Source organism: Lampris incognitus, chromosome 1 (assembly GCF_029633865.1).
Source record: "Lampris incognitus isolate fLamInc1 chromosome 1, fLamInc1.hap2, whole genome shotgun sequence".
Lineage (NCBI taxonomy): Eukaryota > Metazoa > Chordata > Actinopteri > Lampriformes > Lampridae > Lampris > Lampris incognitus.
Window position 1 is genome coordinate 49935676 of NC_079211.1, and position 18886 is coordinate 49954561.

Below are 18886 nucleotides of genomic sequence, written 5' to 3' on the forward strand. Positions count from 1 at the left end.
AGCCGCCACTGGTGTTAATTTAAAAAATAGTGAAATAAACAGGCAAATACGAATTCAAAAATACATGTTTATTAATGGATTGGCACATCCGTATATTGATACGTCTAATCATTTATTTATATCCATGTTTATCTATTCATTCGGAAGGATGGATGATTGGGATAAATAAATTGATCAATGAATGATATATTTTGCAGGGGCAGTTTTTGATAAATATGTTTGAGTCAAAACAGTTAAGCTACCATGAGCACTTGGTGATCTTACACAAAGTCTCAATAACTGACTTTTAAGAAGCTTTGTGTCCTAGTCGGTGCACTAGCGCCTCCTCTGGTCAGTGGGGACTGGGGGCGCCTGTTCGGGGAGAGGGGGTGGGGACTGGGGTTAATAGCGTGATCCTCCCACGCGCTACGTCCCTCGGGCGAAACTCCTCACTGTGGGTTGAAAAGATGCAGGATCGGAGGAAGTATGTGGTAGTCTGCAACCCTCCCCGGATCAGCAGAGGGGTTGGAGAAGAGATTGGGACGGGTCGGAAGAGTGGGGTAATTGGCCGGATACTATCGACTCTGTGCATAACTGTAGTCCACTGACTTCCGGTCTCTACTGCAGCGGTCATACCAGTTTCCTGTTTGTTGGCATGTGCTATTGTCAATGGCATATTTTTCGCGATGCCAGCAAGATTTACTATGGATAAATGTCAACGACATGCTTAGAACTGTCGACACACATTCACCTACACCTACCAGCAAACGGGTGAAGAGTTTAAAACTTGCCACCCGTTTGCTGGCTCTGTGCCTTCTGCAGGATCTTGTCAGCTCGGTGGCCCTTGGCCGGATATTTCATTTGCAGGCTCTTAGGTGTAACCCTGCTTTGTCTGCACCTGAGGTAGACTCCCAGGTGGTTCCTGTGGTCTGCCATCTTTCGCGCCATTTGCTCATACTCACGTACTACAAGTTTAATGCAATCCCCGCTGACATGAGGAGGTCAAAGCCAAAGTATCTTTATTGTCCCTAGTAGGGGAAATCAGTTTGCAGCCAGTATAAAAACTCACAGAAAGACAAAACATACAAACACCAAGGCGGAATTGACAACTGGACATAGTGGACAAGGAGAACCAAAGTAGTTAAAATATGAAATATACAGACCAAGGACACAAGCAAACTGCAGACAACAGATGCATACTAGCTACTATTTAACAACTGGGTGGCAGTGGGGACAAAGGAAGCCCTGTACCCGGTTAGTGCTGCTTGCACTATCCCACCCTCTGCACCGTCCTTCACCTCTCCATGTCCCACCCTACCCCACCTCGCTCCCCTCTCCCCCGACGAGGTTCTAAACCTCATCACATCCAGTCGCCCCACCACATGCTCCCTTGACCCGGTCCCCTCCCCTCTTCTTCAGTCTATAGCAGCTGAACTCCTTCCCTATCTAATCCACCTCATCAACACCTCCCTCCGGGGACGATGCTTTCCATCTGCCTTCAAGACTGCTAGAGTCACCCCCCTTCTAAAGAAACCATCACTTAACCCCTCTGATGTCAAAAACTACAGACCAGTTTCCCTTCTACCCTTTCTATCCAAAACTTTCTAACGTGCTGCCTTTAACCAACTTTCTTTATACCTCCACCAGAACAACCTCCTGGACCCCAACCAGTCTGGGTTCAGGGTAGGTCACTCGACAGAGACGGCCCTCCTTGCAGTGACAGAATCGCTGCATTCTGCGAGAGCAAACTCTCTCCTCTCTCCTGATACTCCTTGACCTGTCAGCTGCGTTCGACACAGTGAACCACCAGTTCCTCCTCTCTACCCTCGAGGGGCTGAGTGTTACAGGCTCTGCACTCTCAATGTTTGCAACCTACCTCACGGGTCGCTTCTACCAGGTGACATTGAGGGGATCTGTGTCAGAGCCTCGCAGACTGACTACAGGCGTACCACAGGGCTCGTTTCTGGGTCCTCTCCTTCTCTCCCTGTACACAACATCCCTGGGTTCTGTTATTCGCTCACATGACTTCTCTTACCATTGTTATGCCAGTGACCCGCAGCTGATCTTGTCCTTTCCTCCCTTTGACACACAAGTAGAGACACGCATTGCTGCATGCTTGACTGACATCTTGGAGTGGATGGTGACACACCACCTGAACCTCAATCTGGACAAGACAGAGCTGACGTTCCTCCCGGGGAAAGATTGCCCACACCGAGACCTGGCCATCACCATTGACAACACCGTGGTGACGCCAAATCGGACTGTGAGGAATCTGGGTGTGATCCTGGACGACCAACTGTCGTTTGCTGAAAACGTTGCATCGGTTGTTCGCTCCTGCAGATTTCTCCTCTATAACATCAGGAGGATTCGCACATTCCTCACCGACGAGATGGCACAGGTGCTCATCCAGGCTTTGGTCATCTTCCGGCTGGACTACGGCAACTTACTCCTTGCTGGCGCCCCGGCGTCGGCCCTCAGACCTCTGGAGCTTGTTCAGAAAGCTGCAGCTCGTCTGGTGTTCAACCGCCCTAAGTTCTCCCACACAACTCCCCTTCTCATGTGCCTACACTGGCTCCCAGTAGCTGCTTGCATCCAGTTTAAGACTCTGGTGCTAGCCTACAGGGCAATGAAAGGAACAGCGCCTTCCTATCTCCAGGCCATGGTCAAGCCCTACACCCCCGCCCGACCATTTCGCTCTGCTGCCTCGGGACGCCTGGATGCCCCGTCGCTCAGAGGCCCTTGCTGCCGATCGACCCGGTCACGGCTCTTTTCTGTCCTGGCCCCACAGTGGTGGAATGAACTCCCCACTGATGTCAGGACAGCGGAGTTGCTGCCCATCTTTCGACACAGGTTGAAAACTCACCTCTTTAAGAACTACTGGTCGTTCCTCCACCGCCGATCCGGGGGGGGGGCTGCAGACTACCACATGCCTCCTCGATACATGTGGAGTCGCCAGCTGCTTCTTTTCACCTGACAGTGAGGAGTTTCACCAGGGGAACGTAGCGTGTGGGAGGATCACGCTATCCCCCCCCCTCGAACAGGCGCCCCGACCAACCAGAGGAGGCGCTAGTGCAGCTATCAGGACACACACCCACATCCGGCTTCCCACCCGCAGACACAGCCAATTGTGTCTGTAGGGACGCCTGACCAAGCCGGAGGCAATACGGGGATTCGAACCGGGATCTCCGTGTTGGTAGGCAACGGAATACACAGCTATGCTAGCCTGATGCCCCCTTAGTTTGTATTTTGGCTGTGAATACTGGCTGTGAATACTGGCTAGGTTTCTACAGTAGTCCAGTGTAGCTTGGTTTCTGAGTCTCAGGCACCAGTATGAACTGGTCTGGTGATGAACCTGACTGGTGGTGGATACAGTAGGATGTGTGGTGATGGGTTGCCCTTTCGAAATACAAACTGCATCCCTCACCGTGCAGCTCAATACTACATTTCCTCCTCTCCAAAACAGAGAGAGAGAGAGAAAGGGCTCGTGGACAACAGAAAGTTGGCCCTCTCTTGTCTTGTTCAGTTCTCCTCCCTGAGATGATTTGGCAGCTCGATGGGGATAAATAGCCCATCTGCTGCATTTTCTAGAAAACGGAAAGCTATGTGGTCAGAATGACGAAACTGCAAACTCAAGAAATAGATTTAGATTCGGTTCAGTTAAGTGTAACAGAAACTTATTTTGGATCAAGTCAATCAGTAAAAAACATCGTTTTTCAACTCACAAGTGAGTTGTGTCCCATTTCCGGTCCGTGCGGTGGGCAGCAGGTAAGCCGACTGCAGCAGGAAGGTGTTTCTCAGGGAAGTGAATCAAGACATCTTGGTATTTGTTGGCAGGACACGTGTGTGTTAAACAGAAGTCAGCTGTTACTTGGTGAGTCAAAGTTAAAAAGACGTCAGCTGGTGGCCATCGGGCTCGGTCCTGTGGAATAACCTGCCTGCTGCCGTCAGACAACCAGAGTCTGTTGAGTCCTTTAAATCCACTTAAAACTCGTGTTTTTGGCTTAGTTTACAATTAGTTGCCTTTAAGTTGAGGGATTCACAACCTGTACTGCATGGCGGGTCGGTTTCTGTCTCAATGAATTTACCAACCGCTGTTCTGCCGACCAGATTATAATGTATAGATTATAGATTATAGCGTATAGATTATAGCGTATAGATTATAACGTATAGATTATAGAGTATAGTGTATAGATTATAGCATATAGACTATAGAGTATAGATTATATCGTATAGATTATAGTGTATAGATTATAGAGTATAGTGTATAGATTATAGCATATAGACTATGGAGTATAGATTATAGTGTATAGAGTATAGATTATAGTGTATAGATTATAGAATATAGTGTATAGATTATAGCATATAGACTATAGATTATATCGTATAGATTATAGAGTATAGATTATAGTGTATAGATTATAGCGTATAGATTATGGAGTATAGATTATAGTTTATAGATTATAGTGTGTAGATTATAGCGTATAGATTATAGAGTATAGATTATAGCATAGATTATAGCATATAGATGATATAGATTATAGTGTATAGATTATAGTTTATAAATTATAGTGTAGATATTATAGAGTATATATTATAGCGTATAGATTATAGAGTATAGATTATGAGTAATTGATGACAATTAATCATGACTAATGACTATTGCAAACTGTTCTCTTCTCTCACGTCTTTTCTCTCTCCCTCTGAATGATGTCTTCTCCTTTCTCTTTTTTCTGTGTGTGAATGGTGTCACTTGAGTCTCCCTTGTGTGCATGTGCAGTCGGTTCTCCTCCCAGGTCTCCGTGGGGATGGTGGTCGCCAACTGGACGCTGCCTGCCATTCCCCTCATCACATTTTCTTTTTATTAATCCATATATATATATATATATATATATATATATATATATATATATATATATATATATATATATATATATATATATATATATATATATTTATTTTTTTACATGGTGATGCTGGTCGCATGGCTTGGGTGCTGGTCTGTTCCGGTGGCGCCTGGACACTGCTTGGCACCCTGTGCATAGGCGCCAGCTCTGGGGGTGCTTTGGAGCTCAAGCACCCCCAATATTACAGAGTTCAACATATAAAAAAACGAGCTAAGATTAAAATATATATACGGTATACTGTAGGCATTGTTGCTAAAATATGTGCTTCCTGGAATGCCCACGAGAGCGGGTGCTCTTGGTCTGGTATCTTCTTGTCCTCGCTCTCGGTTGGTCAGCTGTCACATGACTGTAAATTACGTGACGCCTGACGTAGGTTAGACTAAACGGATATGACTTGGCGGCTAAATGATGGTAGCTAATGTTAATAACATCAGGTAACTTAGCTTTGTGCTGCGCCGGCAAGGAAATTATATGAAATTTTAGAAAGGAACAACGAAAATGGATAAATTTGTCATCAGAACACCAAAATCAGCACCTGCTGGCCTAAGTACTGATGATAATGACGTCACAAGGAGGATGGAAACGCTAGCCAGCCGCCCCTGGTGTCCACAGAAGCCAGAGCAGGAGCTAGTGTACATTACGGACCTCCACCGCGCAAAAAGGGGGAACACTCCAGCAGACATGGCTGGATACATATCCTTGGCTTGAGTACAGCAAAGAAAGTGGAAAGGCTTTTTGCCAAATTTGCAAACAAGCATACCAGAAGGGACCTATTATTTTTTCAACAAAACTCGAAATGGCACAGTATATTGATAGTGGGTTTGACGCATGGCAACATGCACTGGAAAGGTTCAAAAAGCACCAACAATCAGACTGTCACCGTGAGTCTTCAAGACAACAGTCTAGCACTCAAAACGTCCTTGTTGCCATGTGTAACCAGGTTAAAATTAATGTTTTTATTTTATTTTGTTTGAGTATGAAATATCACCAAATCCTGTCTGTGTGCTGTTATTTGTGTTTACTACATTTTATTTTATGTCATTATTTACTTTTATGTATATTTTATAACGACCGTCATATACCTGTACTGTCGCTTTAAGAGAGAGGTCTTGTGGGTACACGGAAGAGGGAACGCGGGAGAGGCCATTTTTGTTTTGTGAAGGGAGTCTCAAGCAGCGATCGAGCCGAGCCACGCGTGTTTCTTACCGTAGCACAGTTTTGCTGGTTGAGGAGAACGTAACCTTGAGTATCCCTGTAAGAAGATACTGCAAGCTGTGGGATAAAATACTTGTTTTATCCTTTCTTACATCGGAGTCCCGTGGACGGTTTCTCCTTCTAACGCACACGAGTGAAGTGCGGGCAGTGGTTGAGCTTCAACCCCCACGTCCGTAAGAAACACCGCTCCAGCTGGAGGACCGGACGTTTGTCGAAGGATTTGAAACCGCAAGGAAAGAAGAATTCAGCTCGCGCTGGCTATAGAGCTGAGAGGTGACTGTCCTATAGCTACGTTATGAGACAGACAACATTCTATTTTCTGTGATTTCATACAGAAAATAAATGGCGAGCTGGGCCAAAGAGAGTCCTGTGTGTCCCCCCCCTCCTTCCTTGATCATGATGATGATGATGATGAGAGACTGAGGGCCCCCCCACAACACCTGGGGCCCCACCCAACTAGAACACAACGCAGAGCTAATGATGAGAGTGACGGGCGTGCAGCAGGCTGACCAGCATAGAACTGCCCCCGTCACACATGGTGAGTTCAGGCAAACAGAGCGACATGCAAGGTGCACGTGTGGTCTTGACAAAAGCATGTACGTGCTCACTTCAGCACCTTGTTCGACAGCAGGGACCAGCTATTCGCGGACACACTGACAAACGAGATTAAGAGGTGAAGATGTGCCTGAAATAACTGCATGGCTGGAGCGAAATAACTCCACATGGCTGTCACATGATTCCACAAACGAAATTGTTAATATTATTTATCAAGATGTAATGAGGAAGCTGATCAAAAACATACAGGAGTGTGATTGTTTTTCTATTGCGATGGACGAAACCACAGATTTAAGCAGCACCCATGAACAGGTCTCTGTTTGCGTCCGCCGGGTCAGCAAGGATTTACAAATTCACGAAGACTTTCTCGGGTTTTACGAAACACGAAACGACAGCTGAGGGGCTTTTTAAACTAGCCAAAGATGTGCTGACAAGATGCGGCCTGGACATAACAAACTGTAGAGGACAATGCTTTGATGGAGCTAGTGTAAACTACTAAGACACGTTAGTCCCTAGTTAATGGGTCTGAGCCTTTAATCGAGCGGTTAGTGATGCCGCCTTGTGGTGCAGCACACCTCGTATCGAATACCGCACCGGGCAAGAAAATAACCGGCTACACCAGCAATGTAGCAGCAGGCAAACGGAATGGAGTTCAGGCTGAAGTGCGAGAGGTAGAACCACGAGCAGTATTTGTTCATTGTGTGGCACATTCCCTACATTTAGTCGTGCAGGATTGTGTGTCCAGTGTTCCCAGTTGCAGAGATGTTCTGAATGAAATTCGGGAATTAATCACTTTCGTCAGTGCATCACCAAAACGTCTGGGAAAGTTTCAACATTTGAAGCAGACAAACAGCCCAAACCTTCGCCCATCTGCACCCACTAGGTGGACCCCTCGCGCCGCTAGCTTGAAATCCGTAACAGAAACTCACAGTGAACTGATAGGTTGTTTTGAAAATATGGCAAATGAAGAAGCCACTGAAACTGGGGCCAAAGCAAGCAGGTTCTGGTCAAGATTGGGGACATTTGCTGTGTTTTTTATGCTGCACTTGCTTCTGAAATTATTTTTGCACGTTGACGCAGCAAACACAGCACTGCAGTCCAGTGCCCTCGGCTTCAGACGAGGGTCTATGATCATTGCGAATCTGAAAACCACTCTTCAGCATTTGAGGGGCAACTTTGACAGGTTTGGGACAGACATAACAGGCAAGGCAAGCAACGGAGGTGTCTCCGAACCAGAACTGCCACGAAGGCGACGAGCACCAAAGCGAACTGAAATTGGCAGTGGTCTCAATCACACGTCACATACTCTACACCTGAGGACTCCTGCAGGCTGCGCCACTATGCTGAGGTGTCGGATAATGCACCAGTGGTTCTACATGACGGGGTTTCTACTGAAAGCGTGGAACTTTCGGAGCAAGTGGAGAAAGGTGTTGCTGGTCAGCAAATGGGAGAAGCTGTTTTTGATTTTTATGGAGATGATTTGGATGGTGAAACGTTGACAATGCAGCGTGATCTTATGCTGGTGTAACCGGTTATTTTCTTGCCCGGTGCGGGATTCGATACGAGGTGTACTGCACCACAAGGCGACATCACTAACCGCTCGGCTAAAGGGTCAGACCCGTTAGCTAGGGAATAACGTGTTTTATTAGTAGTTTAAACTGGGGAGTTCACAGGCCCGTCAGATCAAAGTGGATGCAGCCTCCTCCGCACTTCTGTACCCCGACCTTTTAACTGTCATTAGACTCGGTCTAACTATACCAGTCACGACATGTAGTACAAGCGAGTGGTCTTTTTCTGGACTCCGACGTCTGAACACATTCCTGAGGTCAGCGATGACTCGGACCAGGCTGAGCAGCAGCGTCGCTAGTAGCACCCGTATTCACGGCGGGGACGTCCAGGTGGAGGCTGACGGATCTGGACATGAATCCAGTTCACGTAGTACTGGGCGGACAAACACGTTTGCGATGTCAACGGAACTTGATGAGCAATCCCCTTTTACTGGGCCTGTGCTAAGGTTGTATTTTGTGTCCGATTATAAGGACAATGTGCAGGGTCAATTGTGTGTGTGCTTTGTTTTATTTTTATTTTTTAGCTGCAGCTAGCAGGCCTGTAAGCCACTCTGTCGCAGTTATCACGAATTACGTGCTTGTTAAGAAGACATCACAGTTCTTATTATTATTTTCCTTTGTAAATATGGACATTTAGTGCAAGAACTGAAATGCAACCCCGTCACTGTGATTTGTTATGATTAAGATAAAGGCAGGACATGTTCTGCAAAACGAGCACCCCCAGTCATTTTGAAAAGTTGGCGCCTATGATCCTGTGCATCATATTCTTCATAAATTTTACAAGACCATTATAATTCTGTTTATGATGATGTTCATCATAAACATTCGATGTTCGCGGATGACATTGTGATCTTTAGCGAAAGTAGGGAGCAGGTGGAGGAGAGCCTGGAGAGGTGGAGGTATGCACTGGAGAGAAGAGGAATGAAAGTCAGCAGGAGCAAGATGGAATACCTATGCGTGAATGAGACGGAGGACAGTGGAATGGTGAGGATGCAAGGAGTGGAGGTGACGAAGGCGTATGAGTTTAAATACTTGGGGTCAACTGTCCAAAGTAACGGGGAGTGCAGAAGAGAGGTGAAGAAGAGAGCGCAGGCAAGGTGGAAGTGGGTGGAGGAGTGTCAGGAGTGATTTGCGACAGAAGGGTACCAGCAAGAGTTAAAGGGAAGGTTTACAAGATGGTGGTGAGACCAGCTATGTTATATGGTTTGGAGACAGTGGCACTGATGAAAAGACAGGAGGAGGAGCTGGAGGTGGCAGAGTTGAAGATGCTAAGATTTTCACTGGGAGTAACGAAGGAGGACAGGATTAGGAACGAGTATATTAGAGGGACAGCTCAGGTTGGACGGTTTGGAGACAAAGCAAGAGAGGCAAGATTGAGATGGTTTGGACAAGTGTGGAGGAGAGATGCTGGGTATATTGGGAGAAGGATGCTGAATATGGAGCTGCCAGGGAAGAGGAGAAGAGGAAGGCCAAAGAGGAGGTTTATGGACGTGGTGAGGGAGGACATGCAGGTGGCTGGTGTGACAGAGGAAGACGCAGAAGACAGGAAGAAATGGAAATGGAGGATCTGCTGTGGCGCCCCCGAACGGCAGCTGAAATTAGTAGTATCTGTGAATGTTCTCATTCATACAGGTCATGGTTATCCAAAGGAGTCCAGTTGCACTTGATTCAACTCCTTTGGAGAAAGTAGTAGTAGTAGTATTGTAATTGTGTTTATCCTGGTTCAGTGTTGTATTGTGTAAATTGTGTAAACACAACATCCATTGCACGTTGTGCATCTTGGGAGAGAGCTCCTCCTCTTGTGCTCTCCCTGATGTTACTTCCTGTTTCTTCTCCCTGTTAAAGGGTTTTTAGGGAGGTGTTCCTTATCCAATGAGAGGGTCTCAGGACACGATGGTGTGTTGCTGTTAAGCCCACTGAGGCTAATTTGTAATTTGTGATATTGGGCTTTACAAATACAATTGACTTGACTTGTGTGTGTGTGTGTGTGGGGGGGTAGTGGGGGTGGTGGAGGGATGGTGAGGGGTGGGGGGGTAGTGTGGGTGGTGGGGGGTTATATGTTATATGATCTGATGCCCCACCCTGCTTGCTTCCTCACGGTCTTCCCTCTTCGCAGTTCTGGTAAGTGTGGTGCTGTGTGTGCTGATGCACTGTGGCATATCAGACTTGTATGGGCTCGCAGGAAAACGCCGTGTTACTTCTCCACCCGCTGCTCCCTACATCTGTCTGATGACACCATCAGATGTGTGACGTCATCTGACCGCAATTCATGCTCTCTCTCCCCAGGTGTCTGTGTGTGTGTGTGTGTGTGTGTGTGTGTGTGTGTGGCTCTCTCTCTCTCTCTCTCTCTCTCTCTCTCTCCCCCCCTCCCTCTCCATCTTCATTAGTTTTACTTTCACTTTGTGACCTCGGGGTAGAAATGTGTAGCAGCAGGAGCAGTAAAAGTGGGTTGTAATCCACAGCAACACAACAGTCTCATAGTGGGATATTCTTCCATGACTTGGTTTTAGTGGATCTCTGTTGCTGTTGACGTCTTCCTGCTTCATCTAGCGGACAATCAGAATAATGTAAGTGTGACTGGACTTTTCCACACTCACTCTGCTGTTTGAGACGACTCTTAATATCTGATGTTTCTGTTCAACACCTCGTCAGAATGAACAACTGTTAACACAGCAGTGTCTATGTGACCACGTTAACAGAAGCCGTTTGTTTAATGGCAGATTTGACTGAAACCGATTCAGGAGATTTGTCATCAAGAAAAGACGGAACAGAGACAAGGCCTGTTGATGAAGAACATTGTAGACCTGTAAAACATGAAGGAGCAATTGGAACGGTTTTAAGGCTCCATAGACATGTTGACTATGTTCATATATCAGACAAAACAATGTATGAAACAACAGGAAACCATTTATCAAATCAGATCTGTCAACACTGAAACATGAGAGTTTACTTTTGCACTGGTTTTCCCCTCAGTAATAGACTTTATTATTATTTATTATATTCTGTACTGTAGCTGTGATTTTGTGTCATTGTAGACAGATTTTCATAACCACTGACTTTCTACCTCAGTGATTTTTATCCTCTATCTAGTGGACACAGATAAACTAAACCACCTGACGTGTGGTTTGTCTGACACAGACTAGACCTGACCACTGGTTAGACTGGTTAGACTGGTTAGACTGGTCTGATGTCATTCTGTGATTTCTAGACGTTGATACTGAAATTAAGAGGATGTGATCAAATGTCCACAGACATCCAGGAGCCACCAAAGAGAATAAGAAGCATCTTCTCTCTGTGTGTCCTCTACTGATGAAGACAGAAGGTCTGTTTGACTTGATGTGGACCTGAGTTCACCAGGTAACAATCCTACCAGGAAACATATTAAATGTATGATGACTCGTCTCCCTCCTATTACTTTGTACTGTATAACTGTATAGTGGAGTTGTACCAGATGACGGTGGTAAAATCTTTCCAGATGTTTATTTGTTGCTTTCAGATCTGAATATTCATTGGCATTCATTGCATCATGATTTCCAGCATTTCTGTCTGACTTTGGTGTTGAGATGAACATTTCATGAGAATGTTTTATGTGTTTTCCTCTCAGTGGTATCCAGACAGAACCAACAGCAGCAAACAGGTTATAGTGTGTTCTCTCCTCATTCTGTTGGTGAGTTAAGCAGAAAGTCTCACAGCTGCTCTGACAGCCCAGATAAGTTTGACTGAAGTACATTTTATCTACTGTTCATCTACTGAGTGTAAAAAACACTACCGCCTTCCAACACTGAGACCCACTCCCTTTAACACAACCACCTGTTAAACAGCCCAGGTCTCGATGGTCCACAAGGCTCCAAATCCTTCTTTCTGGATGTTTCTGGTCAGTCTGTTCGATGCAGACAGCAGGTGGTTCTAGTATTTTATACACTCAGTGTGTATGTGACATTTTACTAATATGAATGATGACAAGCCTACAAATAACTGATCATCTAATGAAAATCTTATGATAACGAATGTGTCCAACTAACACAGCATGTTGTGTGTGTTTGTGTGAAGGTCTACACTCTGCTATGAATGTGTCTGAGGAGAGAGAGGAGGGAGGTCCTCCCTCTAAAACCACTCTGTCTGGGGAACATGACAGCCAGACCAAAGCTAAGAGGTAAGATGAGGATCTCTATCTGTCCATGACTGGTCTCCATCTCAGAGCTCAGCAGTGATGTCATCATGACGTCATCAGTCAGAGTCAAAGGTCTGTTTGTGTGGTGTTGTAGCCCAGTCCAGCAGGAGAGACCAGACTCCCCTGTACCCAGCTGTGTGTCCATGAAGAGTTACCACTCTATGGATCCCCCTATTTCTTTCCAAGATGGACACCACTCTACTGAACAGAGGTGCGGTCTATGGTCACATTACTCTCTTGCATTGGAGGGATAATACTGTTCTTTTCACGTGTCCAATAACAATGTCCAACTGAGATGTTCTCTTTGGGTGTGTGTTCCCATTTATCACAGCATGCTGATTATTGACAATATTTATTGTGCTGATGTGGTGAATTGGTGAAGGCAAGGTGATCCAAAATATTTCAAAATAAGTTTTGTCTTTGTTCCAATATTAAATTGTCTTCTTTATGGTAAGAACTGTTTTTCTGATACCTATAAGCATCTGCATCCGTCCATCCATCCATTACCCAAACCGCTTATCTTGCTCTCAGGGTTGCGGTGATACTGGAGCCTATCCCATTTACAATACTTCCTTTAACCTGTGACCTTAAAACAGCTGCCTATCACCATCACTTTGCCATCTGGTGTTCAACTTGTGACAGTGCAACAAAATAACCGTTTTCCTATTTACATTCTTATATTACACATTATGTGAAGGGCTGCTATAACAGGCAGAAAGATGGTGAATTCAGTTTGTTCCAATTCGACTAGTCGGGAGGTTGTCTGAGTGAATAGTCGACTAGTTGGTCTCAAGGAAGCCCTATTAATTAGGCTCTACTTTTCCTGGACCCACTTGCTTCAGTGAAGACCTATGATTGTTATTCAGGCCTACACACGTTCACAATAAAGAGATGCATGTGTACAAATTGTTATATCTTTAATCTGTTTTATTTGCACCATAATTTAATTTGGACCATAACGTGTCACTACAAGTAACACGTCGCTTACTAACGACCAGCGATTCCCTCTCAAAACAGTGATTTGCCAAACTGACGTAGGACTAATCTACAAATATCTGGATGATATATTTAATTACTTCAAGAGATTAAGAAAAACTAGTCAGATCCATCGGGAACATCATTATAAAAGATCTACTTATTTACTTTATCTTATTCACTTATTTGATTGTATTTATGTTGTTATTTTGTTATTATTATCATATATTTTGATTCATCTTGTCAATTTCATTTGTCTTTGTTTGTTTTGTACGTTCAAACTTTTATTTACTTTGTCTAGTTTTTATTCAAAACTATTTTATTGTCATTATTCTCAAATTGTCTCAAATTGATCTCTTATCAGCTTGTCAGTCATCTGTGAGGCACACTAACCTGTATGAAAGGTGTTATTCAAATAAAGTTTGATTGATTGACACAAGATAAAAAACCTTACATCTAAAGATAAAAAAGTTGACACAGTGGTCGACTATTCTGACCCATACCTACTTAATACATCTTCAAAACAAGACTTGTTAAATAGTCATCCTCTGTTTTTAGCAGGATCCATCAGGAGAGACCAGACCCTTGCCTGCCGCCCTCCCCGGCTCGAAAGGGGGTGGAGCAGCGACCGGGACGTCTTGGAAGAGAGGGATAATTGGTCAAGTACAATTGGGAGAAAAAGAGGGGAAAACGGAAAAAAAAAAGGAGAGCCCAGACTGCTCTATAGGAATACCTCTAAGATTCAAAGATGGACACCACTCTACTGAAGAGAGGTGAGGTCTATGGTCACATGTATAGTGACTATCAGTTAAACCCAAAGTTGTTATTACTCTCTTGCATTGGAGGGATAATACTGTTCTTTTCATGTGTCCAATAACAATGTCCAACTGAGATGTTCTCTTTGGGTGTGTGTTCCCATTTATCACAGCATGCTGATTATTGACAATATTTATTGTGCTGATGTGGTGAATTGGTGAAGGCAAGGTGATCCAAAATATTTCAAAATGACTTTTGTCTTTGTTCCAATACTAATTTGTAATCTTTATGCTAAGAACTGTGTTTTCTTGATAGCTTGATAACGATTACAATACTTCCTTTAACCTGTGACCTTGAAACGGCTGCCCAACACCTGAACTATCCCATTGTGAGCACTGTCATCTAGTGTTCAACTTGTGACAGTGCAACAAAATAAACCGTTTACATTCTTATATTTACACATTATGTGAAGGGCTCAAATAACAGGCACAAAATATGAAGATGGTGAATTCAGTTTGTTCCAAGTTGACTAGTCGGGAGGTTGTCTGAGTGAATAGTCGACTAGTTGGTCTCAAGGAAGCCCTATTAATTAGGCTCTACTTTTCCTGGACCCACTTGCTTCAGTGAAGACCTATGATTGTTATTTAGGCCTACACACATTCACAATAAAGAGATGCATGTGTACAAATTGTTACTATATCTTTTATCTGTTTTATTTGCACCATAATTTCATTTGGACCATAATGTGTCACTACAAGTAACACGTCGCTTACTAACAACCAGCGACTCTTTCTCAAAACAGTGATTTGCCAAACTGATGTAGGACCAATCTACATATATCTGGCTCATCTATTTAATCATTTTAAGAGATTAAGAAAAACTAGTCAGATCCATCGGGAACATCATTTTAAAAGATCTACAATCTACTTATTTACTTTATCTATCTCACATGTTTGATTGTATTTATTTTGTTATTTTGTCATTATTATTATTATTATATATTTTGATTCATCTTGTCAATTTCATTTGTCTTTGTTTGTTTTGTACTTTCAAACTATTTTATTTATTGTTATTTTATTATTAATATGATATAATTTTATTCATCTTATCGATTTTACTTGTCTTAGTTTTGGCCTGTTTTTTTAAACTATTTTATCTACTTTATTTGTCTAGTTTTTATTCAAATCTATTATACTGTCATATTCTCAAATTGATCTCTTATCGGCTTGTCAGTCATCTGTGAAGCACTTTGAACTGCACTAACCTGTATGAAAGATGTTATTCAAATAAAGTTTGATTGATTGACACAAGATTAAAAACCTTACATGTAAAGATAAAAAAGTTGACACAGTAGTCGACTATTCTGACCCATACCTACTTAATACATCTTCAAAACAAGACTTGTTAAATAGTCTTCCTCTGTTTTTAGCAGGATCCATCAGGAGAGACCAGACTCCCCTGTACCCAGCTGTGTGTCCATCAAGAGTGACCAGTCTATGGGGATACCTATTACATTCAAAGATGGACACCACTCTACCGAACAGAGGTCAGAATTAAACAGCTGATATGAACAGATGGTTTGGTTGTTATCAGACTCTACTGAACAGACAGAGGTAACAAGTCATGACACATAGAATTGGTCTGACCCTTCTGTTGATTTAGTTTCTTCTCTCAAAACATCTCATCTAATAATCAGATTGTGGGAGTGCAGGAATGAGGAGACGGAGAGATCGAGTCGGGTCAATTCAGTTTACTCGCCACACAAAACGACACCGATACAGCACAATCTCTCGTGGCAACTAGCTAACTGCTAGGCTGCTGCAAACATGGCTCCACCCGGAAACTCTAAGCGATGCCTACGTCAGCACTCTGAATGTCTGCCTTAAAGGAGCAGCAGCCCCTGGTGAATCTACCCTGAATTGTGTATCACCACACAGGCCCCCCCAGAATTCACCATCACGAAAAAATGCAAACAGTAATGCAACACAAAAGTACTCGGTGAAACACAAACAGCCAACAGGCGAACAGTCCTCAGTGAAACAGTCAGTGTCTCGGGGGGCAGACCAGGCAGCCAAAACGGCTGCGCTGAATGGGTATGGGGGCAGGGGCAGGAGCAGGAGCGGTTCCACGCCGCAAGGGCAGGGCCAGTTCGACTGGCCCACCCAGGTCCAAATGGGTAGGCTTGAGACGGTCCACCGAGACCCGCTCCGGCTTGCCCCCCATGTCCACCACAAAGTCTTTAGGCCCCATTTCCAGGACGCGGAAGGGCCCATTGTAGGGGGGCTGCAGGGGGGTATGGTGGCTGTCGTGGCAGATGAAGGCATACCTGGCCGACCGCAAATCCTTGGGGACGTAGGACTGAGGGAGGCAGTGGTGAGATGTAGGGATTGGAGCGAAAGCGTTGGCACTGCCTCAGGCCACAGCCCGATGAGAACCTGCCGACCAGGGGGCCACAGCATCAGGGAGAAACTCACCCGGGACACGCAGCGGCTGGCCGTAAACCAGCTCGGCAGACGAGGACTGGAAGTCTTCCTTGGGAGCAGAGCGAAGCCCGAGCATGAACCACGGGAGGCGATCGACCCAGTTGCTGTCCGTGAGGCTGGCACGAAGAGCGGCCTTCATAGACCGATGAAACTGCTCACAAAGTCCATTGCCCTGCGGGTTGTACGCTGTGGTGTGGTGGAGCTTCACCCCCAGCCCCTCCGCGACTGCAGTCCAGAGCTCCGACGTGAACTGTGGACCACATTCACATGGTCAAAATGCCTCTCGGGCACCAGGAATTGTGCCAAGCGGGCTTTGGTATGACGGTATACTTTGGAATGCTGGCACGCCACGCAGGAGTCAGCCCAGGCCTTGACGTCCTTCCTGAGGCCGGGCCAGACGAACTTGGCCCCCACCAGCTTAGTGGACGCCTTCACACCCGGGTGGGAAAGGCCATGGATAACGTCAAAAACACGGAGCCACCAGCCGATGGGCATCATGGGGCAGGGCTGGCCTGTGGAAACCTCACAGAGGACCGTGACGTTGGCGCTGTCAAACACCACATCCTCCAACCGCAGCCCCATAGCAGCCGTCCGATAGGCCTGGATGTCCACGTCAGCGGCTTGGTCTGCAGCCATGGCAGCGTAATCGGGTCCCAAGTGAACGGCCCCTGCCACCGCCCGGGAGAGGCAGTCAGCGATCAAGTTGTCCTTGCCAGCCACGTGCCGGATGTCCGTGGTAAACTCCGAGATGGCAGAAAGCTGACACTGTTGGCGTCCGGACCACGGCTTGGAGGTCTTGGCCATGGCAAAAGTCAACGGCTTGTGGTCGACGAAGGCAGTGAAACGGCGGCCTTCCAACAGGAACCTGAAGTGTCGGGAGGCGAGGAAGAGACCCAGGAGCTCCCGGTCGAAGGTGCTGTACTTCCGCTCGTTATCTTTAAGCTGTTTGCTAAAGAAGGCAAGGGGCTGCCAGGCGCCGCCCACCCACTGCTTGCACACCGCCCCGACCGCATAGTAAGAGGCGTCGGTTGTGAGGGCAATTGGGGCAGTGGGGGACGGGTGCGCCAGAAAGGCGGCTTTGGGGAGCGCAGCTTTGGCGTCATCGAAAGCTTTGTCCATCCCCGGGGACCATTCTACCTCGCCCTTGATGTCCTTGCCCCGCAGGGCCTCGTACAAGGGCTGCATGCGGTGAGCTGCGTGGGGAATGAACCTGTTATAAAAGTTCACCACGCCCAAGAACTCCTGCAGGGACTTTACAGTGCGGGGGCGTGGAAAACTGGCGACGGCGTCCACTCTGGCAGGAAGCGGAACGGCTCCTTGCGGGGAGTTGCGGTGGCGGAGGAAGTCGATGGACGACAGGCCAAACTGGCACTTGTCTGGGTTGACTATGAGTCCATGCGCACTGAGCCGCTCGAACAACTGCCGGAGCTGTGTCAGATGCTCCTCCACGGATGCGCTGGCCACGAGAATGTCATCCAAGTAAACAAACAAGAACGGCATATCCCATAGCACAGAGTCCATCAGCCGCTAGAACATCTGTGCTGCCCCCTTGAGACCGAAGGGCATCCGCGGGAACTTGAAGAGTCCAAATGGCGTGATGACCGATGTCTTAGGCACGTCCTGAGGGTGGACCGGTACCTGGTGGTAGTCCCGCACCAGATCTACTTTGGAAAAGATGATGGCCCCCGCCAGGTGGGCGGAGAAGTCCTGTATGTGCGGGACGGGGTACCGGTCAGGGGTTGTGGCGTTGTTCAGGCGACGAAAATCGCCGCAGGGGCGCCAACCGCCGTCAGCCTTAGAAACCATGTGCAGGGGGGAGGCCAAAGGGCTGTCCGAGCGGCGCACGATGCCAAGGCGTTCCATGGTGGCAAACTCCTCCTTGGCGATCGCGAGCTTAACAGAGTCGAGACGACGAGCACGTGCGTAGACTGGGGGGCCGTTGGTGGCAATATGGTGCTCCATGCCTTGCTTGGCCACCGCTGATGAGAACGTAGGTGTGGTGAGGTCAGGGAACTCTGCGAGCAGTCGTTGATATGTGTCTCCGGCGGCGAGCATGTTTGACAGGCCGAGCGTCCCTGCGCCTCCCAGTGTGCACGGGTATGTAGCGAAAGAGATAGCATCGATCAAGCGACAGTTTGTAACATCCACCAGCAGCCTGAAGGCGCACAGGAAGTCCGCGCCCAGGAGGGGAACCAACACCGCGGCCATAACGAAGTCCCAGCCGAAACGCTGCCCGCCGAAACACACCTCCCCATACCTGGTGCCGTAGGTACGTATGGG

The 18886-nt window shown here is 46.5% G+C and overlaps 2 protein-coding genes and 1 long non-coding RNA gene across 3 annotated transcripts in view; 2 read left to right on the plus strand and 1 right to left on the minus strand.

Annotated features, from left to right (window-relative positions):
• The window catches only part of LOC130110628 (NACHT, LRR and PYD domains-containing protein 12-like), a 571318-nt gene that overhangs the window by 47571 nt on the left and 504861 nt on the right, over positions 1–18886 (minus strand).
• LOC130106782 (uncharacterized) lies at positions 10606–11890 on the plus strand. Its single transcript, XR_008809763.1, has 3 exons — positions 10606–10788; positions 11473–11578; positions 11826–11890. It is a non-coding gene; the product is annotated as an uncharacterized LOC130106782 (long non-coding RNA).
• Positions 12286–18886, plus strand: part of LOC130106730 (protein NLRC3-like) — a 29675-nt gene continuing 23074 nt past the window's right edge. Inside the window, 3 exon segments of the mRNA XM_056272964.1 lie at positions 12286–12374; positions 12487–12603; positions 15556–15669. Coding sequence (XP_056128939.1) covers positions 12286–12374; positions 12487–12603; positions 15556–15669 — 320 coding nt within the window.